Source organism: Microcaecilia unicolor, chromosome 9 (assembly GCF_901765095.1).
Source record: "Microcaecilia unicolor chromosome 9, aMicUni1.1, whole genome shotgun sequence".
NCBI classification, from domain to species: Eukaryota; Metazoa; Chordata; class Amphibia; order Gymnophiona; family Siphonopidae; genus Microcaecilia; species Microcaecilia unicolor.
In genome coordinates this window covers 201,914,359-201,939,983 of record NC_044039.1, presented here as the reverse complement: position 1 = coordinate 201,939,983, position 25,625 = coordinate 201,914,359, and the positions used below count along the sequence as shown (strand labels likewise).

The following is a 25,625-nucleotide window of genomic DNA, read 5'->3' as shown; positions in this document are numbered from 1 at the left end:
TAGAATATGTCAGATTTGAAATGTACATCCTGCCAGAGCTGGTGTTAGAATATGGCTGGGGCCCAAGGCAGATATTTAGGAGGGGACCCCAAAGCTTACTAACAGGCTGTACCTTCTTCAGTTTTCAGGTGGCCTGGGGTTCTCTCTGGCTAGGGGGCCAGATGCAGTTGCCCTAGTTGTACCTCCCCTAACACTGTCTCTTGCATGTGATTTTGCACAGTATAGGAGAAAATGCATCTTTTTGTATTTCTCTGTGCTGTGCTAAATGCAAGGTCTGGCTTCCTGGGATTTTGATTTAATTTGTTTATGGTTTGTGGTCACTTATTCTGTATTTGGCATTTGTGTTCTGTGTGTGTGACCAAAGTATTCTGTTAGCATCAATTTTCTATGTAGTATTCTATAGTACTTTGGCTTGTTCAGTTTTCTTGATGTATTGATATTTTAGGTCCCCACTGTAAAATTTAGGGCATATTTGGGGAAAGCATAAGTGTGTTGGCGGACCGTAGCTTAGTGGAGAATGAGGAGTGCACCCTCTTATATTTCCCCTAGATCTCAATGTGGCCTACAGCCACTGAGGCCAGCATTGCTACTCCCATTGAAGTTATTGGGAGTGGGGTAGGTGTGCGGTAGGACATATCAGGTGCCAGGTGTTTCTCTAGTGCCCATCCATCCAACCTGTTGGCCCACCCAAAAATTGCCTTCTGGCTACCCCACTGGTCGTGCCTAACAGCCTCTCCCAGGTTTCTGGTACCAGGCCAGACCTGGTCAAGTGAGGAGCCTGGCTCTGTTGCCCCCAGCTGTGTTTCATAGCATCCACTGGGCAAGATGTTGGCTCAGCCCTGTGGGGCTTTGCCAAAGGGGTGCAGGTCCCCATCTCTCTCTTCTTGAGGATCTTGAGGTGATAGTATCTGAGGAGTTGAAGGGGACGAAACAGTGTGACAAGGCGGTGGCTGTAGCTAGAAGGTTGTTGGGCTGTATAGAGAGAGGTGTGACCAGCAGAAGAAAGGGAGTGTTGATGTCCCTGTATAAGTCGTTGGTGAGGCCCACCTGGAGTATTGTGTTCAGTTTTGGAGGCCGTATCTTGCGAAGGATGTAAAAAGAATGGAAGCGGTGGAAAAAAAGCTACGAGAATGGTATGGGATTTGCGTTACAGGACGTATGAGGAGAGACTTGCTGATCTGAACATGTATACCCTGGAGGAAAGGAGAAACAGGGGTGATATGATACGTTCAAATATTTGAAAGGTATTAATCCGCAAACAAACCTTTTCCGGAGATACGAATGCGGTAGAATGAGAGGACATGAAATGAGATTGAAGGGGGGCAGACTCAAGAAAAATGTCAGGAAGTATTTTTTCACGGAGAGAGTGGTGGATGCTTGGAATGCCCTCCGCGGGAGGTGGTGGAGATGAAAACGGTAACAGAATTCAAACATGCATGGGATAAACATAAAGGAATCCTGTTCAGAAGGAAAGGATCCTCAGGAGCTTAGCCGAGATTGGATGGCAGAGCCGGTAGTGGGAGGCGGGGCTGGTGGTTGGGAGGCGGGGATAGTGCTGGGCAGACTTATACGGTCTGTGTAGGACCAAACAACGGAGTAGAAGCAGTAACGCTAGAGCAAAAAAGTAACCTAATATAAAAAATAGAGCTCTAGTGACGTCAGAAGAAGGCGGAACACAGCGAAGGGAAGGCTAGACGTTGAGAGCGCCGCCTCCTTTCCTGACGCTTCGCTGCCGAGCGTTGCGATTGGATGAGTGTCATTGCTCCGCCCTCGACGTCATCATGTTTGACGCGTGGGCGGAGCAGACACAATGCGATTTCACCCCCTTCACTTTTGGCTAACAGAGGCTTCATTCGAACGTTGGAGGTGCGTTTTATATAGAGAGATGTTTTTTCGTTCTTTTTCCAGATATGTTTTTTCTTTTCTTTTTCCAACAACCACTATTTAACAATAAGGCATAAACTGTTGCACTTAGCTTTTAAGCTGGGCACTCTTCATTGTCTGTTCTACGGGAACCCGTTTCGCCCAGAAACGCGGCTTCATCGGGAACGGAGTGCTTTAAGTGTGTTTGATGAAAGCATAAAGCATTTCGAAAATATGGCGCCATGAAGTTTTTTGCCCAATGATAGAATCGTGGCGTGCGTTATAAGAGCAATATAACCGCGCACTAAACCCTGGGTATTTTACCCACAGTTTCTGAGGGCTTTTTCTTCATTTTTTATACGGTCTGTGCCCTGAAAAAGACAGGTACAAATCAAGGTAAGGTATACACAAAAAGCGACACATATGAGTTTATCTTCTTGGGCAGACTGGATGGACCGTGCAGGTCTTTTTCTGCCGTCATCTACTATGTTACTATGTTCTCATTGCCTTTACACCCTGTTAGGCTGTCCTCCCCTTCGGGCTTCCCCTACAACAACCAGTCTATAAAAAATAAATTTCCTATTTGGCTTGCCTGGTTTAACTTTATTCCCTTGTTAGGGAAATAAGGCTAATGAGTAAAAAGAAAAATAAATAAAACCCCACATCTCAAAACACTCCCCTTAGAGCACACCCCAGTTAGTGAGGGGAATGGTGGAGGGGCCAGAGCTCTGGGCTGAAGTTGGCCCGAGGGGTTGGGCAAGCCTGCATACCTGCTGGCAGGAATTGCCTTGCTTGCAAGAGGCTCAGACTGTGCCTGCCCCACCCTGCAACAGACCATTTCTGACCAGAAATGCTTCGGGGGAGGGGAGTTGAGGGCCGCCAGAGGTACCATACAGGTTCCCTGCACATAGGCATCAAAAACCATGGTCTCACTCATCTTTGGCAGGAACGTGACCATTTTGTCTCCTACTCTTTTCTCTCCTACTGCAGTTTCTGGACAGCAGGAGAGTTCAAAAACCCCATCGGGGCTTGGAGAGGTGAGGGGGTTCCATTCCTACACATCCCAGGTCTGTCTGCAGGGTGGGTGGGGTCCCCTAGCAATTATTGGCTACAAAACTTAACCCAGATGGATAAGCAAGCCCTACAGGTGGAGGCTGGCCCCTTGGTCTCCAGCCCAGGCCTAATTCCGGGGGCAGCGCTGCAGACATACCAGGGGGAGGGTTCTGAAACTCCAAGTGGTCCCTAAAGGAGATGAATGCTCTTTCAGACCCCCAGTCTCCATTGGATTCGAACCTTGAGCAGGAAGCTCTTCTTAGGAAGGAGGAGCAGTCCCATAGGATCTGTGTCTTTTACCAGGAGGAGCTGTCTCCTCTTATTGACAAGGTTACTGAGGCTCTTGGGCTTCTCAAGGACTCTACTACAGACCTCTCTGAAGGGAACCTTCTGTTGGAGGAATTGGCAGGGCCCCCAAAGCACCCTGTCCATAAGGCCCTCTCCTGCATATTTCTAGCAGAGTGAGAGTCCCTAGAACCTCTTTATAGCTTTCCTGGCTCTGCAGCTGTGTGTGTTCTCTGCTTTCTTCCTTTCTTTGCAGTTGCGGGTGGGTGGCACTCTTCTCATTGTGCAGTGAGGGTTGGCAAGCGCTGCTGCCAGGCCGGCAACGAAAAGAGGTGTGGATGGGCACCAAGGCCTGGGCGGGGTTAGCGCTGTGGCCCTGAGGCAGGGAAGAAGCTGCAGCTGGCTCTTAGTGATGATCTGGCCTGGATTCAGCAGCGCTTCCCACTCTACCTCCTGTGGGAGTGCACAAGCCTCTCGGTGACCACCTACCTACCCAGAGTCCTCCAAGACATCCAAGTACTACCTTCTCCTTTCTCCTCCCTTCAATAGTACAGTTCAACCACACTATCTCTCTGCCCAGGCTGATACAACAAGGCTCACACTGACATATGCAAAGGCCGGCAGCATCAGAGGTCACCTGATCTACTGGCGCTTATGTGTGGCAATCTCTACATGGAACTGGCCTGTGTATATGTCAGTGTCAGTCTTTGCTGCATCAACCTGGGCAGAGAGCAAGTGTGTTGCTGAATTTTTGTAGGGAGGACTCTGAGGACTTGTACAGTGGCAGTTAACCATGGTTTGTCACCAAAGTGTTTGTTTGATGTTATGAGTCTCAGATGAGGACTGATAGGAGTGTGGGTGCAGGGAGAAGGGCTGGAAAAAAGATGCATCATGTGTGTGTGCAGAGGGGGCCTGGAAAAAAGGTGAACGGAGTGTGGTTCAAGGAGGGGCTGGAAACAAATGTCACCAAGCATAGATTTCCAACTCCTTGCCCTGGGGTTGGTAGCATGGAATGTTGCTACTATTTGGGTTTCTGCCAGGTACTTGTGATCTGGATTGGCCACTGTTGGAAATAGTAAACTGGGCTAGATGGATCATTGGTCTGACCCAGAATGGCTGTTCTTATTAGGGTGATAGTGGGAGGGATTCACTTTAAAATTATTTTTTTTGAATGCATGTTATTTGTTGCTATAAAGATAACACAATATTTAAAAAATTAATTATTAAACTTTAAATACAATCTTAATACTTGTTAAATGATATTGTATATATCCTTTAAAAAATGATGGTGTGCCTTGACAAGGTTTGCACCTTGTAAGTGTGCCACGAGATGAAAAAGATTGAAAATCACTGGATTAGAGAATAAGAGGAAGGGGCTTAGGGGAGAACCAAAAGGAAGGAAAGATTATGTAAGTAGACAAAATTACAAAAAAGAAAGTTAAAGACTGAATAGTAAAATTGAATTAAATCTGGACAGAGAAGTAGAAAAATAAGTTGAGAAAGCTGAAAGAAAAGGGAGAGCAAAAAATGACAAACTGACAGGAAACACTGGCAAGAGATTTAAGAGAAGATGAAGGAAAGCAGAAACCAGAGACTTGGACTAATAGGATTAGAAAAAGGAAAATTGCCAGACAGCAAAGGTAGAAGAAAGAATTGTATTTATTATTTAGGTTAAAGTAATGTAGTGGCTGGGTTAATAAAATTGAATAAATACAAATAAAACACAAAATGGAAAATGAAGGTGATACCTTTATATTGGACTAATTTTAATACATTTTCGACTAGCTTTCAGAGACCAACACACCTCCTTCCTCAGGTCAGCAGAGGATACACAGCAATATACTATCCTGACATGATCTGAGGGAGGAGGTTTTGGCCTCTGAAAGCTAATTGAAAATGTATCAGGCTAGTCCAATAAAAAGATTTCATCCTATGTTCCATTTTCATGTGCCTGAACTGAGCATGTGCGGGAGTGCCAGCATTGGCGGTTGAAGCACGTCACTGACTTCCGCACTGCTCAAACAGCATAGTAGGGGGCTCGTGCAGTGGACTTCTTTGGCTGGCAGGGCTTGGGAATCTCCACTAGTGCTGCAATTTTGGAGGGGGCTTAATTACAAAGTGGGGGGGGGGGGAGGCCCCCTTGTGGCATTGCCTTGGGGGGAGTAGATGCTGGATAGGGGTGTAATAGAAGTGCACTGAAACACTTCCGTTTACTTATCCCTGCTGTTAGTGGTGTAAATAAGGGCATTTTATGAAATAGCTGTGAGATTGAGGTGTATCAGGGGAGGAGCCTTGAGGTAGAGTGGGCAGTCTAAGAGTGGGGCTGGACTGGGGGAATGTACTAAAATCTCCTTCTCAAAAATTGAGTCCTCTTGGCAGCTCTGCCATTACCTAGCACTTTAATAAAATTATATTTTGCTAACCTTGACCGTTTTGTTGCTCCAGTCTATCCTGGCTCCAGAGTCACCCTCTTTCACTTTACCACAGGCCCCTATAGTCTAAGTCATAGGTTAAAATCATATGGGTTTATATTCAAACAGAGTTAACCGGCCAGAGACAGCTGCTGACCGATTAACTCGCTTGGCCACAGCTATCTGGTCATCCTTGCTGAAAATGACTGGATAGCACCAAACTTAAAGCCTTCTATATTGAGGGCATTCCAGGGGCAGGGTCCGGTTAGGGTCTGATATTTAGACCTGACTGGCCGGCTTTAACGCATAAGTAGGACTGCATAAATAGCTGTCCTATTGTTATGCGATAACCCAATTGCCGAGTAAGTCATGTGATAGGCAGCTTTAAGAAAGAAAAAAAGAAATTCAGTGCTGAAGCCCACACAGGGCCCGGCATTGAATTTCCAGTTTTAGCGTTGGTGGCGGACAAAAAAAAAGCAGTCGTTCATCCAACTGAATATCAGCTGGATGAACTTGAAACCCTCCATCATGTTTTCCTCCTTCAGTTTCTGCATACTTGCAGTCATTAGTACTCACGAGGTTTCTTTATTGTTCTCAATCTAATAAATGTCCTCTTTTGTGAATGTCTGAATAAATGAATTGGTTATGTGGGCACTAATCCTAATTTTTTGACCCACCTATAGTTTTAAATACAGGTATCATTTTGGAACATACTAGCCACATGGATTAAAAATGTTTTTAAAATGAAAGATTCTGCTTTGTTTTCATTTTCAGATGAATCTTCGAGATAAACTGTTACAACACTTGTTGGAGTGTGATGTCATTGTTTATAATATCACTGAAAATAGTGATCAGATTGATGAAGCCTCCTGGGCTGCTTCTGGTTAGTGTATTGATATTGCCATTTGTGTTGAAATCTGTAAGTGTGTATGGTCTGAATGAAGAGTTTTACATTTGTTGAAGATATTCCTCCAGGAGGAGGTGTGTGTTGTCTACTGTTAATTCTGACTTTGGCATTGATATCTAGGCAGGCTGCGCATCCCACACAGAAGAAATCTGTAAGACTAGTTTTTGGAGTTCAAAAAAATGCTAATCTTAATATCTGCACCAAAGGTAACCATATTCCTCTTCAAATTAGATTTCATCAAATCTGAATGTAATGAATTTAATATATCCTGAGTGCAAAGCTAGCTTATTTCTGACTTCTGTGCAACGTAGTTTAAGTAAGCCAAGTGCATTCTGTTTGACACTTCTCAACCTTCATATCGCTTTTATCCAGTGGCGTAGCTACGTGGGGCCAGGGGGACCTGGGCCCCATAGATTTGACCCTGGACCCCCCTGCCGACGACTTTCTCGACACCCCCCCCACGCCGCCGTCAACCCTCCCTCGCCGTGGGCTACCTTTGCTGGCGGGGGACCCCAATCCCCGCCAGCCAAGGAGGTCCTCTTCTTCCTTCGAAGGCTTTGTTCTGTTTCTGAAGTGCAGGACGTCAGACTCGCAGAAACAGAACGAAGCCTTGCAGATCAGCTGATCTGCAAGGCTTCGTTCTGTTTCTGTGAGTCTGACGTCCAGAACGGAGCCTTCGGAGGAAGAAGAGGACCTCCTTGACTGGTAGGGATTGGGGTCCCCCGCCAACAAAGATAGCCCACGGCGACGGCAGGGGAGGGTTGGCGGCAGGAGGGGGGGGTCGAGAGGGTCGTCGGCAGGGGTCGTAAAAGTTGGTGGTGGGGGGGGGGGTCGGCGGCACCGGGGGGGGGGGGCTAAAATGTGCCCCCTCACATCGGGCTCTGGCCCCCCCTCCCGCCAAAGTCTGGCTATGCCCCTGCTTTTATCCTTGACTTTTTTTTGTAGAGGCCACTGTTATTATATAGCATATAAGAGATGGAGGAGCAGCAAGCTGAGACCCAGGGAAGCCCAATTCAAATACCATTACAGTTCCTTGTAACCTTGGGCAAGTCACTTAACCCTCTATTCCATATCATCAAGCTGATCAATCCATAGACTGGTGGGTTGTGTCCATCTACCAGCAGGTGGAGATAGAGAGCAAACTTTTGCCTCCCTATATGTGGTCATGTGCTGCCGGAAACTCCTCAGTATGTTCTCTATCTCAGCAGGTGGTGGTCACACACAGCAGCAGCTCTGGCTAGGCCTCCAAGCCTAATTTTTAGGTTTTGTTGAGTGCCTGGGGTTGAGGGCTCTTTTGAGCAAGTGCAAACCTGGTGGTGCCAGGTCCCTCCTTTTCTCCCCCCTCCCGCTGGCTCCGTTAAAAAAAAAAAAAAAATTTTTAAACGTCTTTAAAGGCGTTTAATTCGACGTTTCTTTAAACGTTCATTGCAGCTACTCACTGGGACACCAGTTCGTTACAGCTCGGAGCGGCAAGCAGGTAATTTTACCTTTTTATAGCGGGCAGGGGGTTCCCCGATTCTTCTCCTCGTGGCAATGGCGTCGGAGGGCGAGGGCGCAAAGGGTCGCTCCCCGGATCGCTGGAGCGCTTCTAGAGGGGATGCGGGGGTTTTACAACCTGATTCGCCCTTGATGGGTGATAGTTTAGTGACCGATGAATGTCCCGGTCGTTCCTCCGGCGTGGCGGTTTTTTCCCGCCATAAACGCCCATCCCCCGCTCCTCGCCTCCGCCATCTTGGCCGGCCACGCGGCTCGGACGGCTTCTTCGGGGCCGCCCTTGAGGTTGGAGACATTAATGCCATGAACGCCCTTAATTTGGGCGACGGCACAAAAGCGGCTAAAGTTAAGCGCCGTTCTTCCCGCGCGGCTCCTTCACGGAGTTTCGCGCCGGACACCATTTTGGATGCGCAGCATGTCTCTCCCCCGCTATTGCGAGCGCCGGTTGAGAGTGCGTCTAGGGCTGTTGCCCAGGCTGCGGAAGTGCACAGTCTGGGGGGTTTCTCCCCCGAGTTTGTTTTGCTGCTGCATCAGGCTTTCCTCATGCAAAACGCTGCCCCTGCTCCCTCTTCGGATAAAGAGGTTGAGGTTCCCAGAGGTAAACGCCCTCGGGTTGATTTCCAGGCCTTGGAGGACTTTTGTCTCCTCCGATGTAGATGAGGGCAGCGTGTCTGAGGTCTCCCAACGATCCTTTGCGGATTCCTTGGAGGAGATAGATCCCCGCTCGGATGGAGCGGATGACCCCTCTGCAGCGCGGCTTTTTAGCCCAGAGGATTTGCCCAACCTGTTGTTACAGGCCATGGACACTTTGAAGATTTCCTCTCCGGAGGACGTCTCTCCCTCAGCCCCTGTTGGCTCTGCCATTATGCTGGGGACGAAGCGCCCGCCTAGAACCTTCCACGTGCATGATGCCATGCACACCTTAATTGCGGCTCAATGGGATGTCCCGGAAACGAGCCTTAAAGTGGCTAGGGCTATGTCCCGCCTCTATCCTTTGGCTGTGAGTGAACGTGAGGCCTATCTGTGGCCTACCGTGGATTCTTTAATCACTGCGGTGACTAAGAAAACGGCGTTGCCGGTGGAAGGTGGCACGGCCCTAAAGGACGCCCAAGACAGAAGATTGGAGGCGGCCTTAAGGTCGTCCTTTGAGGCAGCTGCTTTAAGTTTGCAGGCCTCAGTTTGCGGCTCCTATGTGGCCAGGGCGTGCCGGACTATGGTGCAGCGGGCTTCCCCCTCGGTTCATTCCTTGAGGGCTGATTGGCCGGCCCTGGAATCGGGCTTAGCCTATTTGGCAGACTTGCTGTATGATGTCTGGAGAGCCTCAGCTAAAGGCATGGCTCAGACAGTCTCTGCGCGGCGGTGGCTTTGGCTGAAGCATTGGTCTGCTGACCACGCCTCTAAATCCCGCCTGGCTAGATTGCCTTTTAAAGGCAAGCTGCTCTTTGGGGTCGAGCTGGACAAAATCGTGACCGATCTCAGCACGTCTAAGGGCAAGAAATTACCAGAGGTCAGGGCTCGGGTTAGTACTCGTCCCGATACCTCCAGAGGACGGTTGCAGGAAGCCCATCGGTACCGCCCGGGCAAGTCGGGTTCCTCTGCCCCCTCTTCCTTCAAGAGGAATTTCTCCCCCAAGCAGCATTCCTTTCGCAGAGACCGCCGTCCCGGAGGTGCTCCCTCCGGTCCTCCCCCAGGGTCTCGTACCCAATGACGGGGCCTTGGTCCACGCCCCAGTGCAGATTGGAGGACGGCTGTCCTCGTTTCTGGGCGAGTGGACCACTATAACTTCAGACGCGTGGGTGCTGGAAGTCATCAGAGACGGCTACAAGCTAGAGTTCTGCCAACCCTTAAGAGACGGGTTTGTACTCTCTCCCTGCAAGTCTCCGGTCAAGCTGTAGTAGTGCAGCAGACCTTGGACAACCTGATCCGCCTGGGTGCGGTCGTTCCGGTGCCAAAAAATCAGATTGGCAAGGGACGTTACTCCATTTACTTTGTGGTTCCAAAGAAAGGAGGTTCTGTCCGGCCTATCCTCGACCTCAAAGGGGTCAATCGGGCCTGGAAAGTGAGGCACTTTCGCATGGAGACTCTCCGCTCTGTTATAGCGGCAGTGAAGGCAGGAGAGTTCTTGGCTTCCTTGGACATCAAGGAAGCGTACCTGCATATTCCCATCTGGCCTCCTCTCCAACGCTTTCTGCGTTTTACAGTCCTGAGACGACACTTCCAGTTCAGAGCCCTCCCTTTCGGGTTGGCTACTGCTCCGCGGACCTTTTCCAAAGTAATGGGGGTCATAGCGGCCTTCCTGCTAAAGGAAGGAGTACAAGTCCATCCTTATCTGGACGACTGGTTGATCCGAGCCCCCTCTTATGCAGAGTGCGGCAAAGCTATGGACCGGGTAGTTGCTCTTTTGAGCTCCCTGGGATGGATCATCAACTGGAAGAAGAGCCAGCTGCGCCCGACTCAGTCCCTGGTGTATCTGGGAGTTCGATTCGACACCCAAGTGGGCAGAGTGTTCCTGCCAGACAATCGGATTGTCAAGCTTCAGGCTCAGGTGGACTAGTTCCTAGTAGCCTCTCCTATTCGGGCTTGGGACTACGTGCAGCTGTTGGGCTCTATGACGGCCACGATGGAAGTAGTGCCCTGGGCCAGGGCTCATATGAGACCACTACAGCTATCTCTGCTGCTGCGCTGGACTCCGATGTCGGAGGATTATGCTGTGCGCCTTCCCGTGGACCCAGCAGTGCGCAAGGCGCTGAGCTGGTGGACGCAGACAGACAAGTTGTCTGCAGGATTGCCTCTGGTGACCCCGGAGTGGATTGTCGTCACGACAGACGCCTCTTGGATGGGCTGGGGAGCCCACTGCTTGGGAAGGACAGCGCAGGGCTCTAGTCTCCTGCAGAGGCAAGTGGTCTATCAACCTCCTGGAACTCAGAGCCATTCGGTTGGTGTTATTGGAGTTCATCCCGGTACTGGTGTTGAAGCCTGTACGGGTCCTGTCGGACAATGCCACGGCTGTGGCCTATATCAACCGCCAGGGAGGTACCAAGAGCGCCCCTCTAGCCAGGAGGCTATGAGTCTTTGCCAGTGGGCGGAAGCGAACCTGGAGCAGCTTTCAGCGGCCCACATTGCCGGAGTCATGAATGTCAAGGCGGACTTTATCAGTCGCCATACCTTGGAGCCCGGAGAGTGGCAACTATCTGCTCAGGCGTTCTTGGACATCACGAAGCGCTGGGGCCAGCCGAGCCTAGATCTGATGGCGTCATCGGCCAATGGCCAAGTGCCGCGCTTTTTCAGCAGAGGACGGGACCCTCGATCCCTGGGAGTAGATGCTCTTCTCCAACAGTGGCCGACACAAGAGCTCATCTATGTGTTCCCGCCCTGGCCCATGTTGGGCAGGGTGCTAGACCGGGTGGCAAAGCATCCCGGCAGGGTAATCCTGGTGGGTCCGGATTGGCCCAGACGTCCCTGGTATGCGGACTTGTTCAGGCTCTCAGTCGACGATCCTCTGCGGCTGTCAGTGGAGCAGGGCCTGTTACCTCAGGGTCCCGTGGTGATGGAGTATCCCTCTCCCTTTAGTCTTACGGCCTGGCTATTGAGCGGCAGCGTCTGAGGAAGAAGGGCTTCTCAGACAGGGTCATCGCCACTATGCTGAGAGCGAGGAAGCGCTCTACTTCTACTGCTTACGCCAGGGTTTGGCGTATCTTTGCAGCATGGTGTGAAGCAGGCTCACTTTCTCCCTTCACTGCTCCAATTTCTTCAGTGTTGGCGTTCCTGCAAGAAGGTCTGGAGAAAGGCCTGTCGCTCAGTTCCCTTAAAGTCCAGATAGCGGCTCTGGCTTGCTTCAGGGGCCGCCTGAAGGGTGCTTCCCTGGCTTCGCAGCCAGATGTGGTGCGCTTTCTCAAGGGAGTTAATCACCTGCGCCCTCCTCTGCACTCAGTGGTGCCTGCGTGGAATCTCAGCCTGGTGCTAAGAGCATTGCAGAAACCACCTTTGGAACCCTTGTCGAGGGCATCTCTGAAAGACCTGGCGTTGAAAGCAGTCTTTTTGGTGGCTATCACTTCAGCCAGAAGAGTTTCCGAGCTCCAGGCGCTCTCATGTCGAGAGCCTTTTCTGCAGTTCACTGAGGCAGGAGTGACTATTCGCACAGTGCCTGCCTTCCTGCCCAAGATTGGTTCTCGCTTCCATGTGAATCAGCAGCTCTGTCTCCCTTCCTTTCGTAGGGAGGACTACCCAGAGGAGTACTCCGCTCTTGAATATCTGGATGTGAGACGAGTCATCATCAGATACTTGGAAGTGACCAATGATTTCCGGAAATCGGATCATCTGTTTGTCCTGTTTGCAGGTCCTCGTAAGGGTCTGCAGGCTGCTAAGCCTACAGTGGCAAGATGGGTCAAGGAAGCCATTGCAGCGGCTTATGTGGCCGCGGGGAAGGTGCCGCCTATCCAGCTGAAGGCTCACTCCACGAGAGCTCAGGCGGCCTCGATGGCAGAGGCCGGATCCGTCTCCTTGGAAGAGATATGCAAGGCGGCAACGTGGGCTTCGGCTCATACATTCTCCAAGCATTACCGTTTGACTGTGGCTGCACGGGCGGAGGCCCGGTTTGGAGCTTCAGTGTTGAGGTCAGGGATTTCTATGTCCCGCCCTGGGTGAGTACTGCTTCGGTACATCCCACCAGTCTATGGATTGATCAGCTTGATGATATGGAAGGTAAAATTATGTATAATCATACCTGATAATTTTCTTTCCATTAATCATAGCTGATCAATCCATAGCCCCTCCCAGATATCTGTACTGTTTATATTCTGGTTGAATTTTAGGTTCAAGTTTAGCCTTCAGTTACTTCAGGAGGACTTCGTGTTCAAGTTCTTCTTTCACTTGGATTCTTCAAGAGTTGAGACGAGTTTGTGTTACAGTGAGCTGCTGCATTCCTCTCCCCTCCGTTTTACGGGGCTGGATTGAGACATAAATTCTGCCGGCACTCCCTCCCGCTTCGTGCGGCTGTAGGGCAGCTTTGTACCCCTCCCGCTTCGGCGGTGTTAGGGTCAGTCAGCTACTCCCGCGGTTGCGGTTGCAGGATAAGCCAGATCCCCCCGCATCGGCGGGTGTGGTGTCCCTCCCCCGCTCCGCGGGGATGAGCTGGACGGATTCCCCTCCCCCACTTGTGTGGGGATGAGCTGGGTTAATTCCCCTCCCCCGTTTCGGCGGTGGTGAGCTGGGCAGAGTGTCCCTTCGTGGGTGTAATTCTCTAAGTGCTGAGTCCTGCGGATGGAGCTTTGATATCGACATACTGAGGAGTTTCCGGCAGCACATGACCACATATAGGGAGGCAAAAGTTTGCTCTCCACCTGCTGGTAGATGGACACAACCCACCAGTCTATGGATTGATCAGCTATGATTAATGGAAAGAAAATTATCAGGTATGATTATACATAATTTTACCTTGCCTCAGATGCACACTTAGGGGACCTTTTACCAAACTGTGGTAAGCACTAACACGCGCTTGCTGCAGCCAATGGTGTACCATGGGGCTTGCCTAGACATGTGCATTTGCCAAGGGAGCATGTCTGGGGTTGGAGAGTGGGTGTGTCTGCGCTAATCTGCACATACATTGCTGCATGTTATCTGATTAGCACATGAGCCCTTACCACCTATAAAATAGGTGACTGTAAGGGTTCACATGCTAATAGCAATCGCATGCGCCCAACTAGAATCGACAAAACATCGTGCATTCTTTTTCGCTGCCCCTTTGTTTTGGAACTCCCTCCCCTTTTACCCCCATTCAAAATTTTCATTTAAAAATTTTAAAGCAGGGCTTGAGATCTGGCTTTTTACTCAAGCATTTGGTCCTACTGGGGTGTAGCCACTGATCTGTCCTATGCACTATTATCCATTATTCTCCAGTCCCTCCCCCTCCTCCTCAGCCTCTTTCTACTTTACCCTATGGTGTGTGTATGTGAATTCTTTTCCTATCAATATATTGTCATTCTTTTTCTTTTCTATGCATTTTTTTATTTTTGTACACTGCTGCAATCTGTGTGCTAGTCTTAGCGGTATAGAAAATTTTAATAAACTATAAACTGTGGCCATTAAATTGGAAAATGGAAAATCCAGCCATTTTCCAGCTGCAGCCAATAGTGGCCTTTGCGTGGAGAAGACCTGCATAAGGGCGCTTTAAGGTCACTTTTTGCCACAGTTTAGTAAAAAGACCCCTTAGATTATACTCTTTCCCATGACAGAGAAATATCTACTGCACTGGAATGTAACTTAATCATTATTTATAGAGCAGCAGGTTCACTAAGGTATATATTATGAATGCATTTCTCCTTTAGTGAGAGCATATCCCCATCTTGCCCCAGCCTCCAATAAGGATATATCTTATTATACAACATACATTTATAGAGTAACACTCAAGGTATCATGGAAAGGCAGGTAATCACATTTACCTGCCTTTCCATGGAATTGGAAGGGCAGTGCTAAGATGGTTCAACGGATTCCCTCAAGTAAATCTTTACTCCCCCAGGCAGAATTCCAGGCAAGAAAACCTCTGGCTACTAAATAAGTAGCTGGGCCTCCCAATTAATGAAATGTTGCCATAATTCACATTGAGCTACAGGGGTCCTTTTTGGTTAAGATTATGAGAACCATTCACAAAAATAAATGGGAAACAGAGAATAAGAAAAAATGTCCTGAATGAGTAGTGCTCTATTAGCTGTTTAGGCGTTGGGCATAATTTGATGTTTGTAGGATGGTACTAAATAAGTATTAGACATAATAAATGTTTATTCAAATTGTCAAAGAAGCCAATCAGTAATTATTGTAATAGTAACAAATAAACTCCCAATACAGTATAATATGTAGCAAATAAAAACAGAGTTTTCCCTGGGAGCTGTCAATATGTCCACCTGCTAGTGGACACACTGAGGCTCGCCATCCTCAGTTCTGTTTCCTCTTAAATACTTTTTTCTTCCTTTCTTCATTATCTTAATTATAATTACCCTTCCTACCTAGTGAATATGCATCTTTCAAGAATATTCTGTTTCCTGTTATGAATCATGTTCCAACATGTTCCATCAAATTCTATCATTTATTCCCTTATTATATTGGCATATAAGCATAAGTTTTCATTAGATAATGGATAAAGTTACTCTGTTACTACTCCCACCCTCTTGCTAAGGCTATAATTGTGGTCACACCCACTTACTTCTCCTTTTGATTGTTTATTTGGATACAGCAGATGCCTTTAGTCATAGGAGTATCTGTCTTAGTTGCTGACCAGCAACTTATCACAAGTTAGCATAGCATAGGCCAAATGTCAGACCACAGCCTTAGAAAGGTATTTTTCAGAAAAAGCACATTACAGCTCTCTTGCAATTCTTAAGTCTTCTCCCAGCTCAAGAAAAACAAAATACCTAAAATAAAAACTAGAAATATGTATGGTTTGCACCTTTTCATGGCCTCTATGATATACAAGTTTCTATTAAATTTGTTTTGGCAATAATATTAGACCCATGCAAACAAATGCTCCATTGCCCCTGGTACAAAATAAGTACCTGAATATATGTAAACCACTTTGAATGTAGTTGCAAAAACCTCAGAAAGACGGTATATCAAGTCCCATTTTCCTTCCTTTCCTTCCTTCCTTCCTCATGGTGAAAAACAATGGATGAAGTTAGAAGTATTTCTTTACATAGCACAGTGAACGTTATCAACTTTAATATTAGAGGTGTATGAAGGTATTTCATATAACTGCAAAATTATACTATGATTTTTTATTCTTCAGCACTACACACAGAGATAGAAAATTTTTGGGGTCCAAAGATGTTCATCTTAATTTCAACAGTAATGACTTGGGCACAAAGCAAACTTCCTGACCCAGTAAGTTATGTAAAGAAGCTTAATTTTAATAGTATGCACAAGGATGCAGTATTTGCTTGGTTTAATTTGATTTTTCAGATTTTAGTTTAGATGAAGACCACCTAGAGTTTGTGAGAAGTGTATCCGGCAGTTTAAATGAAGATAAATGTAACTTATTACCTCATCACAAGGTTAATGTAAATAAGCTGTGCATTGAAACTGTGCCCCGAGATTCTTTTAGTGTAAATCTTTTTTTTTTTACTATCCAGAAACAAACCATATATAAAAACCAGAGCAATGAAGAAATAACATTTTCATCCCCTCCCTCTCCCTTCAACAGGTATTCTTCCCTAATCTATGCTTCCTCTTATCTTACACAATAGCTCAATCCCATCTTGCGCCGATGAACAAAGCACCAAATTTTATTTCCTGTGACTGGTGTTGTTACAATCACATGGAGATCACTGCTAACAGATGCATCACACTCCCCATATAGATCCCCCATTCTCCCACCAGTGCTCACAGATCAAATCAAAATAGGTTGTACAGGGTACTCAACTTTTCCCATATCATTCAAAATAAAGCTCAGGCTCTCATAGAAAGAAAGAGCTTGTGTGTAATGACCCTATAGTTGTAGGAAAGTCTTGCGTCTCTTAAATGTTAACTTAGCATACTACAGTTGTATCATAAGCAACTGATGTAGCTTATTCCTCCAGTACTAGAATGATTAAGGATATATTACTTCCCAACTGTATCGGCCTTTGCTACAAAACATTTAAAACACTGCTTCCGCGCTCCAAGGTCTTCTACTTTCCCAAAGAGAACCCCAATTGGTGTTATTTTTAATCATTGCCACAACAATTTCTCCCAAGATTGAGAGGTGTGGTAGCCGTGTTAGTCCACTCTTAAAGGTTATCAATAGAAATCAAACAAAATAAAACATGGAAAAGAAAATAAGATGATACCTTTTTTATTGGACATAACTTAATACATTTCTTGATTAGCTTTATTGCTATATTGCTATATTGGAGAAACAGGCCAGATGCTTAAGACAAGATTCAATCTGCACAGACATCACATGAAAATAGCCGGTGCCAGTCAGGCCCCCACCCCTGTGGGCCAACACTTCACAAGACCAGAACATGGCACCAGTGGTTTCACAATAAGAATACTGAAAGGTAATTTTAAAACAATACAGGAACGTAAGACCTTTGAAATAAGAATGATTGAATATTTTGACACCCAACAAACAGGACTTAATAAGGATCTGGGTTTTCTAACTCATTATAAAACATAAAGCTGTATTTCTCTATTACCCTCCTCTCACCTACCAATGCCCATTCTGTTAGAATATCAATGAAATGCTTTGATGTCCCCATGCATACCCCCACCCTCCCACTCTGTCAGACTGTCAAAGTAATGCTTTGATGTTTCTCTCATATATACTATCTGCTACCACATTTGCTTATTTCCGATCTGAGGAAGAAGGGCAACCTTCGAAAGCTAATCAAGAAATGTATTAAGTTATGTCCAATAAAAAAGGTATCATCTTATTTTCTTTTCCATGTTTTATTTTGTTTGATTTCTATTGATAACTCCCAAGATTGAAAAATCTCTAAGCAAAAAATCTGTCTTTCCGAGCAGCTCCATACGGAATGCAAGAAAGTATTGTCCCCCCATGACACTTCCTGAGATTCTTTTAATATATTGGAGGCTGGAAATGGTAACTAGTCCTTGCTCATGAAGCTGTTACAGCAGCCTTTGCTAACACTAGCACATTACTCAACCTCGGACCTGGAGTTAAATTCCCAGCATTAAAATAAACTTTGTATTATGCCTTTGGCGCTTATGTGCACTTCTCTGCATTGAAAGGTAATAGCTAATGTCTTCATTAGAATGGGATTTAAATGGTAGCACAATCATATGTGCCCACATTCTTCTATGCATGGTTTTGTGTGTGCAGAAGTCTTTCCTGCATCTGGTATAAATTTGTACGCACAAAGATGCGCTCATAACCCGACGCATCTTGCTTTGCACTTCTCATGATGTTAGTCTACATATGGGCCTGATTCAGTAACCTTTTCCCCAGTAGATAAAGAATAGGAGAAAAGCCTTTGTGAATCAGTCCAAAGCTATACAATGCACCTGTCAAATGCTATTATAAAACAGGATGAAAATCATGTATAAGCTAAGGCCCTCATTTACTAACATACATCGGTGCACATTAATGTGAGTTAGTTCAAATTAAGGGTCCTTTTTACTAAAGCTTAGCATGTGCCCATGGAGATCAGCATGTGCTAAATGCGGCATGTCTTATTTCATATTTATGGACCACATGGCACTCATCACATACTAATGTCCTTTAGTAAAAGGATCCCTCAGTTAATAGTTAATATTTAGGCCCCACTGAGAGTAATGATGCTTAATGTTATTTAACCTACATTAGTAAATGTATGGAGTGGAGAAGTAGCCTAGTGGTTATTGCAGTGGGCTTTGATCCTGGTGAACTGGGTTCAAATCCCACTGCAGCGCCTTTTGATTTTGGGCAAGTCACTTAACCCTCCATTGCTCCAGGTACAAAATAAGTAACTGTATATAATATGTAAACCACTTTGATTTTAACTACAGAAAGTCCCGTCCCCTTTCCCTAAATGAGAATCACCTTTCTTGAAAACCTTTTCTAGTTAAAAGTGATATTATCTACTGTATTTTTTGACTAAGAAAATATTTTTCAGAACTACGATAGGTGCAAAGATACAGCTGTTATGTTTTCTTTACTGAATGAAGACTTTCCATATACTAAATGGGGAAAAGAAAAGAATGGGGTTTCATGTAAAATTTATTATTGTACTTGGTACCTCCTAATGCCACTTGATAACGAGAGAAAATATTTAAAATGTGAATTTCCTTATTGTCCTCTCCAGATCAGCTCAGAATCTGTGGGTTATGCATACCAATCAGCAGATGGAGACAGAACAAAAGACTGATCTCTGTCCTGTAAAGGCACCTTGCAGCCTGAGTTCCACTGTATTTCTCTGTTTCCAGCAGATGGTGATGGTCATACCCTGCAGCTTCTTCTTTGGTCTGGTGATGACACTCCTGGCACTGTTAAAGAACTGTTAACCAGTTGAGCAAAAATGGCTCACTGAAATTGGGGGATTTCATTCTCCATTTGGGCTGATACTCAGAGACTGAGTCCTTCCCTTCCAGCTGCTTCATAAACTTTCTGCAACTTTCCTCTCTCTCTTCCATCCATTGTTAAAAAACAATTCTACAGTGGTTTTTATTGAAAAAAAAAATCTAGAGAGGTTTTAAAAGGTGTCTGCCAATATTTTTTTTTAATTTAAAGGAGATCTTTAATTTTAAATCAACAGCAATACATAAATCAAAAGTGTATGCAAATTAGAATACTGAGCACAAACATTGAATCAACACTATTTATCTTGCAACTGTCTTCAATGAAACATCAAAAAAACAATGTCCTCATTAAATGATTTCCCCTTCTCATTTTTCTTCCATCCACATATAGTGCTATTATGCATCTCAATCACCTTCCCTCCTTCTTTACACCACCCTTTCAAATTGTTGGGCCACATGCATTTATTAAACAAAACTATAGTCACTCGTAAGTCCTCATACGTTTCCCTATTTCATCACAGAGTTTCTTTGCATGGCTGTCAGTTTTTTCATGTGTCAGACATAACTCAATTTGGCCCTCCACTTATACAAGGAAAGGACACTCACTTCTTTCCAACTGGCAGTTAAAGTTAATTATGCCGCATTCAACCCAGCCGGCTTGCATTTTCCAAACAAAATCCCACAAGGAGTGTCCCTTTAAAAATATGCCAGCAGTTTCATTTGTTGATCAATTGCTTACTATTAAGCAAAGCAGTTCTAATCGCCATACGTTAGCAGTAACTTAGAGAAGCTTTCTTATTTCTGTGCATAGGATGATCCTGAAATTGCATTTACTGAAGAGGACTATCGAAGGAGGAAAGCACATTCTAACTTCAAAGATCATATTAATGCTGAAAAACTGATTATCAAGCTAGGAAAAACTGTAAGTATTAGAAGGTAGATAGTATCTCTTGTGCATAGAAAACTAAGATCCAGTGTGAAAAACTGCAGCCCACTTCTCTGTGTACAAAAGCAAGGTCATAACAAAAAATATTCTTTACAATATTCCTTCTGGAGTTAAATCTTATGGAACAAAACAAGGGTGGAAGGAGAAAAATTATTCCAAAAAGACACAGGCAAACCAGGAGTAAGCACTTCTAGGAGAGTTTATTTGCCTATACGGGCCGTGTTTCGGCACAGTGCCTTCTTCAGGGGTCGCTGATGCTGAGCGAATTGCCCATGATGCCGTGTAAGGGTACCTTACAAGTTTGGAGTTTTCTGCAACATTCTGCTTTCACTCTTCCACAAGATGGTGAAGTTTACTGGTTGAACCTTTAGTACCCCTGAAGAAAATTCTGTGCCATGGCCTGTGAGGGCAAATAAACTCTCCTGGAAGTACTTACTCCTGGTTTGCCTGTGTCTTTGTGTTACAGTTTTTCTCCTTCCACCTTTGTTTCATTTCTTTGGATTTGCTGTGGAAGCTGGGTGGAAGCTTTTTTTTGCTTGGTGTGAAATCTTATGGGGCAGCTCCCTGATTTATTTTACTTTTTCTGCACTTCCTCCTGTTTTGTAATTTCCTCTTTGAGCTAAACAGAGAGCAGCGATGAGCAAGTTCAAGGCCTTAACTAGGGATTGGTGTGAGGGGCAGCTGTCCAGGGGGCCCTTTTACTAAGCTGCGGTAAAAGGAGCCCTGTGCTAGCAGTGGTGGCCCCTTTTACCGCTGTGGGAGAAAATAACCGAAAATGGCTGTGCAGTAAGTTTGCACTTGCCACACGGCAATTTTTTGGGGGGAGCACTTACCACCACCCATTGAGGTGGTGGTAAGAGCTCCTGTGCTAACCCGACAGTATTTTTTCAATATTTCTGCTAGCGCTGGAAATGGTGTGCTGGGGGTGGAACTACCACTGGCACCCATGTTGGGCTGGCAGTAGGTCCAGGTTGCCGCATGACAATCCTTTAGTAAAAGGACCTCCAGGTTATAAATTTCCTGGGACTGAAAAACTGGCACATGCAAGTGTGGGCTGGCAATAGATGAACAGCAAAGAAAGCTGTTCCCCTCTCATCATCAGATGGAGGGAGGGAAAGAGAGAGAGAGAGAGAAAGGGGGATGAGGATCAAGAGTGGAAGTGGGAATGGAGGGTGGTGATGAGGACGCAAAAATCCCTAGTTACAGCTCTGAGTTAATCACAGTAAATGTAATTGGGGAATTTGGGTGTGGGGGGGGGGGGGGGAGGAAGCTCAGAATCTGATAAGCCTCACCTTTGTGTCCTTAAATTTCATTGCTAGATATCCCTGTCATATGAGGCCTCTCAAGTGGCTGATTCCTTTTTATTGCCATCATGATCTTGTTATTTTTTAGTTCACTTATTACTTTTATATTTTAGTTTATCTCTGTGATGTTCATGTTTTAATATAATTTTCTGTTTGTCAAATGTCTAAAATGTAATATTAAAGAGCAACATAATGTCACAGATTCAGGGATGATGAGCCCTTGGGCTGCAGCCAGAGCTGCGTCAGACAAGTCCCCTGGGTTGGCACAGGGCAGGAGTCAGAGAAAGAACCAAGATGAAGCAGACAGGCAAGTCAGGAGCTGGATCCAGACGAGACAAAGAGAGTAAGGTAACTAAACCTGGACAGGAACAAGACAAAGCAAGGAAACAAGACTAGAACTGAGTTCAGAAAAGGCAAGACTAGGCAGGGCAAGAACTGGATCCAGATGAGACAAAGAGCAAAACAAGATAAGGCACAAGACATGGCAGACCAAGCAGGGCTGGAACTAGGCAACAGAAACAAACAGAAGCAAGAAACAGGGCTTTGCTGGAGCAGGAACCAGGAACAGAGCTTGGCTGTAGCAGAATCCAGGAACAGGGTTTAGTTGCAACAGAATCCAAGAACAGGGTTTGGTTGGAGCAGAAACCAGAAACAGGGCTTGGCTGTAGCAGGAGCCAGGACCAGGAATTGGCTATAGGAGCCAGGAGCTGGGTTTGGCTATAGCAGGAGCCAAGAACACAGGAACTAAGTTTCAGGAGCAAAACACAGGAACAAGGCTTCAGGTACAGGATTAACAGGGACAAGACACAAAGGAACAAGATTAGGCAAGAACAAAGCTTCAGGGACAAGACTCAAAGGGACTAGGAGTGACGAAACAACTAGCCACCCACATGGGGTTACTCTGCGGCCACTTAGAGGGGCTGTCCCCAGCACAGCTCAGGTCCACCTGCACCTGCACATTATGCTGTACACTAGCAAGCTCCTCCTATCTACTGGGTCACAACCACCTCTGGGCAAGTCTCCTTCTCTGAAATTATCCCCAGTGATTTCTAGGTTATTGGGGCCACACTTCCAGTTTCCCACAGTTCCCAGGAAGCTCTCACAGACCCAACATACAAACCACCAGGATTCTTTATCAGTCCAGACAGGCAGAGTCAATAAACTGAAAATATTTATTGTCAGAACTTGAACAGTGGACATGGACAAAAGAGTGCAATCAGCAAACAATAATAGGTAACTGAAATATGGATCAATTATAAAACTATCTAAACATTTGTTTACTTTCTAAAAAGTACCTTGGGAGATCAGGAAATATAGCAGCTCACCAGTTGTAACTGTTTGTTTTACAGGGCTTCAGGAAAGAACTCTCTCTCTCTCTCTCTCTTTTCCAGGCTGAAACGGGGAGGGGGGGGGAAGCAGTACAATCCAAATGAAATTGAGCTCCTGGGCGAATCAGAACCCAGTCAACGAGTTTTAAAAGTATACTGCTCACAATAGTGTAGATCGCTTCTTCACTGTGTGAAACTAGAAGAGGGAGCATTCACTTTTCTATAACAGCTTTAACATAAAACATGCACCACCTGCTGGCCACTAGAAGAAATGTACTTCAGGAATACATTAAGGCAGTATAACAGGCTTAAAACACACTGTTCTGTCACACAAGGATCAGGGACAAGACACAAAGGAACAAGACAAGGCAGGAAACAAGGCAGGAACTCAGGAGCAAGGCTTTCAGGTACAAGACTCGCAGGAACAGGGTTAGACAGAAACAAGACTGCAGGAACAAGACTCACAGGAACACTGTTAGGCAAAAACAAAGCTATGCAGGAGCAAGGCTTCAGGAACAAGGTTTGCAGGAGCAAAGCTTTCATGAACAAGGTTTGTAGGAGCAAGGCGTTCAGGTACAAGAGTCACGGGCACAGAGCTAGGCAGAAAACAAGGCATACAGGAATAAGACCTCAGGGACAAGACACACAGGAATAAGTCTAAGCAGGAACTGGATCCAAACAGGGAACACAAAGACAAGGCTAAAAGACCTCTTACAGGCAAAGCATGAAAATTCCAGAGTTCCTTATAAAGGTCCTCACTGATGATGCCAGAACCTCTGGTTCCCTGTTACGAGGCTTCAATGCAGGAATGCCAGAGTAAGACTTGGATAGACTCTGGAGTGAGGCTTGGATGCAGGAACACCAGAATGAGACTTGGATAGACTCTGGAGTAAGGTTTGGATGCAGGAAAACAGGCAGCAGATGCATCAATGCAGTGACAGGGCAGTCTGGAGAAGCCGCAGAGCCCAACCACTGATGAAAAAAGGTGAGTCTGGATGCGGGGGCATGACCACGGCAGTGACAGTACCTCCCCCTCAAGGCTCCCGTGGTTCCCAGAGGAGATCTGGGCTTCCACAGTGGTAACGATAGATCCAAACTGGAGCACTGACAGCAGGACAGGAATATAAAGGGAAAGGGGACTTGATATAACGCCTTTCTGAGGTTTTTGCAACTACATTCAAAGCAGTTTACATATATTCAGGTACTTATTTTGTACCAGGGGTAATGGAGGGTTAAGTGACTTGCCCAGAGTCACAAGGAGCTGCAGTGGGAATTAAACTCAGTTCCCTAGCATCAAAGTCCACTGCATTAACCACTAGGCTACTCCAGGCAAGACTGGAGCTGTTGCACTGGAACTGGAACCAGAATTGGAAGCAAGAGCTGTGCTGGAAGCTGAAGCTAGCTTTAAAACTGAATCTTGTGCTGAGAATTGGAACTATGCTGCAACTGGAACCAGAACTGCAGCTTGTTAACTGAATTGGATCAAGACTGTAGCCAGCAGACTACCGTGGGCTGTCCATGTAACTGCAGACACATCTGGAAAAACAATGGGGTCCTAGACCACCACCCGATCGTCCAGTTCTTTGGGCACGGTACAAGAAACACGCAGTTGTCTGGTTCTTCGGGTCACAAGGTTGAAGACAGTTCACAGGGATTCTAGACATATAATTAGCCTCTTATTCTCCTAACAAGGAGAACACTTCTTACTTGATGGAACTGGTCTAAGCGAAGAGCTGGACAAGAGCAGAAGTAAAACAGAAAAGACCGTGAAGCAGGACTAGACTATAGACAAGATCAAGTTCAAGGCAGGAACACAAACACCAGATGACTCAGAGCTTATGGTCTTTGCAATCTGTCATGGACTCAGGGATGGTGAGCCCTTGGGCTGCAGCTGGAGCTGCAGCAGACAAGTCCCCTGGGCTGGCATAGGGCAAGAGTCAGACGCAGGACAAGACAAGGCTAAATTAGGCAGGACAGAAGTAACAAGGTACAATAAACAATACAAGGACCGGATCCAGAAGGCAAGGCTAGGCACAACTGGACAAAGTAGACAGGCAAGACAGGAGCTGGATCCAGATGAGGCAAAGAGAGTAAGGCAACAGGGTTAGAACTGAATCCAGACAGGAACAAGACAAAGCAAGGAAGCAAGGCTAGAACTGGGTTCAGACAAGGCAAGGAAGCAAGGCTAGAACTGGGTTCAGACAAGGCAAGAACTGGATCCAGACATGACAAAGAGCAAAATAAGATAAGGCACAAGACACAGTAGACAAAGCAGGGCGGGGACTAGGCAGAAACAGGGCAGGGCTGGAACTAAGCAACAGGAACAAACAGAAGCAAGTCTAAAGACAAGGCAGGGACAGGTCTTGGCTGGAGCAGGAACCAGGAACAGGGCAGGGCTGGAGCAGGAACCAGGAATAGAGTTTGGCTGGAGCAGAAACCAGGAACAGGGTTTGGCTGGAGCAGGAGCAAGGAGCAGGGTTTGGCTATAGCAGGAGCCAGGAACACAGGCACTAGGCTTCAGGAGAAAAACACAGAAACAAGGCTTCAGGAATAAGGTTAGGCAAGATCAAGGTTTCAGGAACAAGACTCACAGAGCTAAGGCTTCAGGGACAAGGCACAAAACAGGACTAGGCACAAAACAAGGCAGGAGCAAGGCTTTCGGGAACAAGGTTTGCAGAAGCAAGGCTTTCAGGTACAAGACTCACAGGAACACGGTTAGGCAGAAACAAGACTACAGGAACAAGACAAATCTGCACAGGAGCAAGGCTTCAAGAACAAGGTTTGCAGAAGCCGATTTTGGACGTCCTCAACTGCTTTCCGTTGCGGGGACGACGAAAGTTCAAGGGGGCGTGTCGTCAGTGTACAGAAGGTGGGATGGGGGTGTGGTTAACAGATGGGCGTCCTTGGCCAATAATGGAAAAAAGAAGGGCATCCCTGATGAGCATTTGGCCGACTTGGTCCATTTTTTTTCACGACCAAGAATCAAAAAGGTGCCCAAACTGACCAGATGACCACCGGAAGGAATTGGGGATGACCTCCCCTGATTTC

General features: G+C 46.3%; 1 protein-coding gene across 1 annotated transcript in view; it reads left to right on the top strand.

Moving 5' to 3' along the window:
* Window positions 1-25,625, top strand: part of AK7 (adenylate kinase 7) — a 128,128-nt gene that overhangs the window by 11,117 nt on the left and 91,386 nt on the right. The window contains exons 3-5 of the mRNA XM_030214377.1: window positions 6,387-6,495; window positions 15,788-15,882; window positions 19,811-19,921. Coding sequence (XP_030070237.1) covers window positions 6,387-6,495; window positions 15,788-15,882; window positions 19,811-19,921 — 315 coding nt within the window. The remainder of the gene's footprint in view (window positions 1-6,386; window positions 6,496-15,787; window positions 15,883-19,810; window positions 19,922-25,625) is intronic.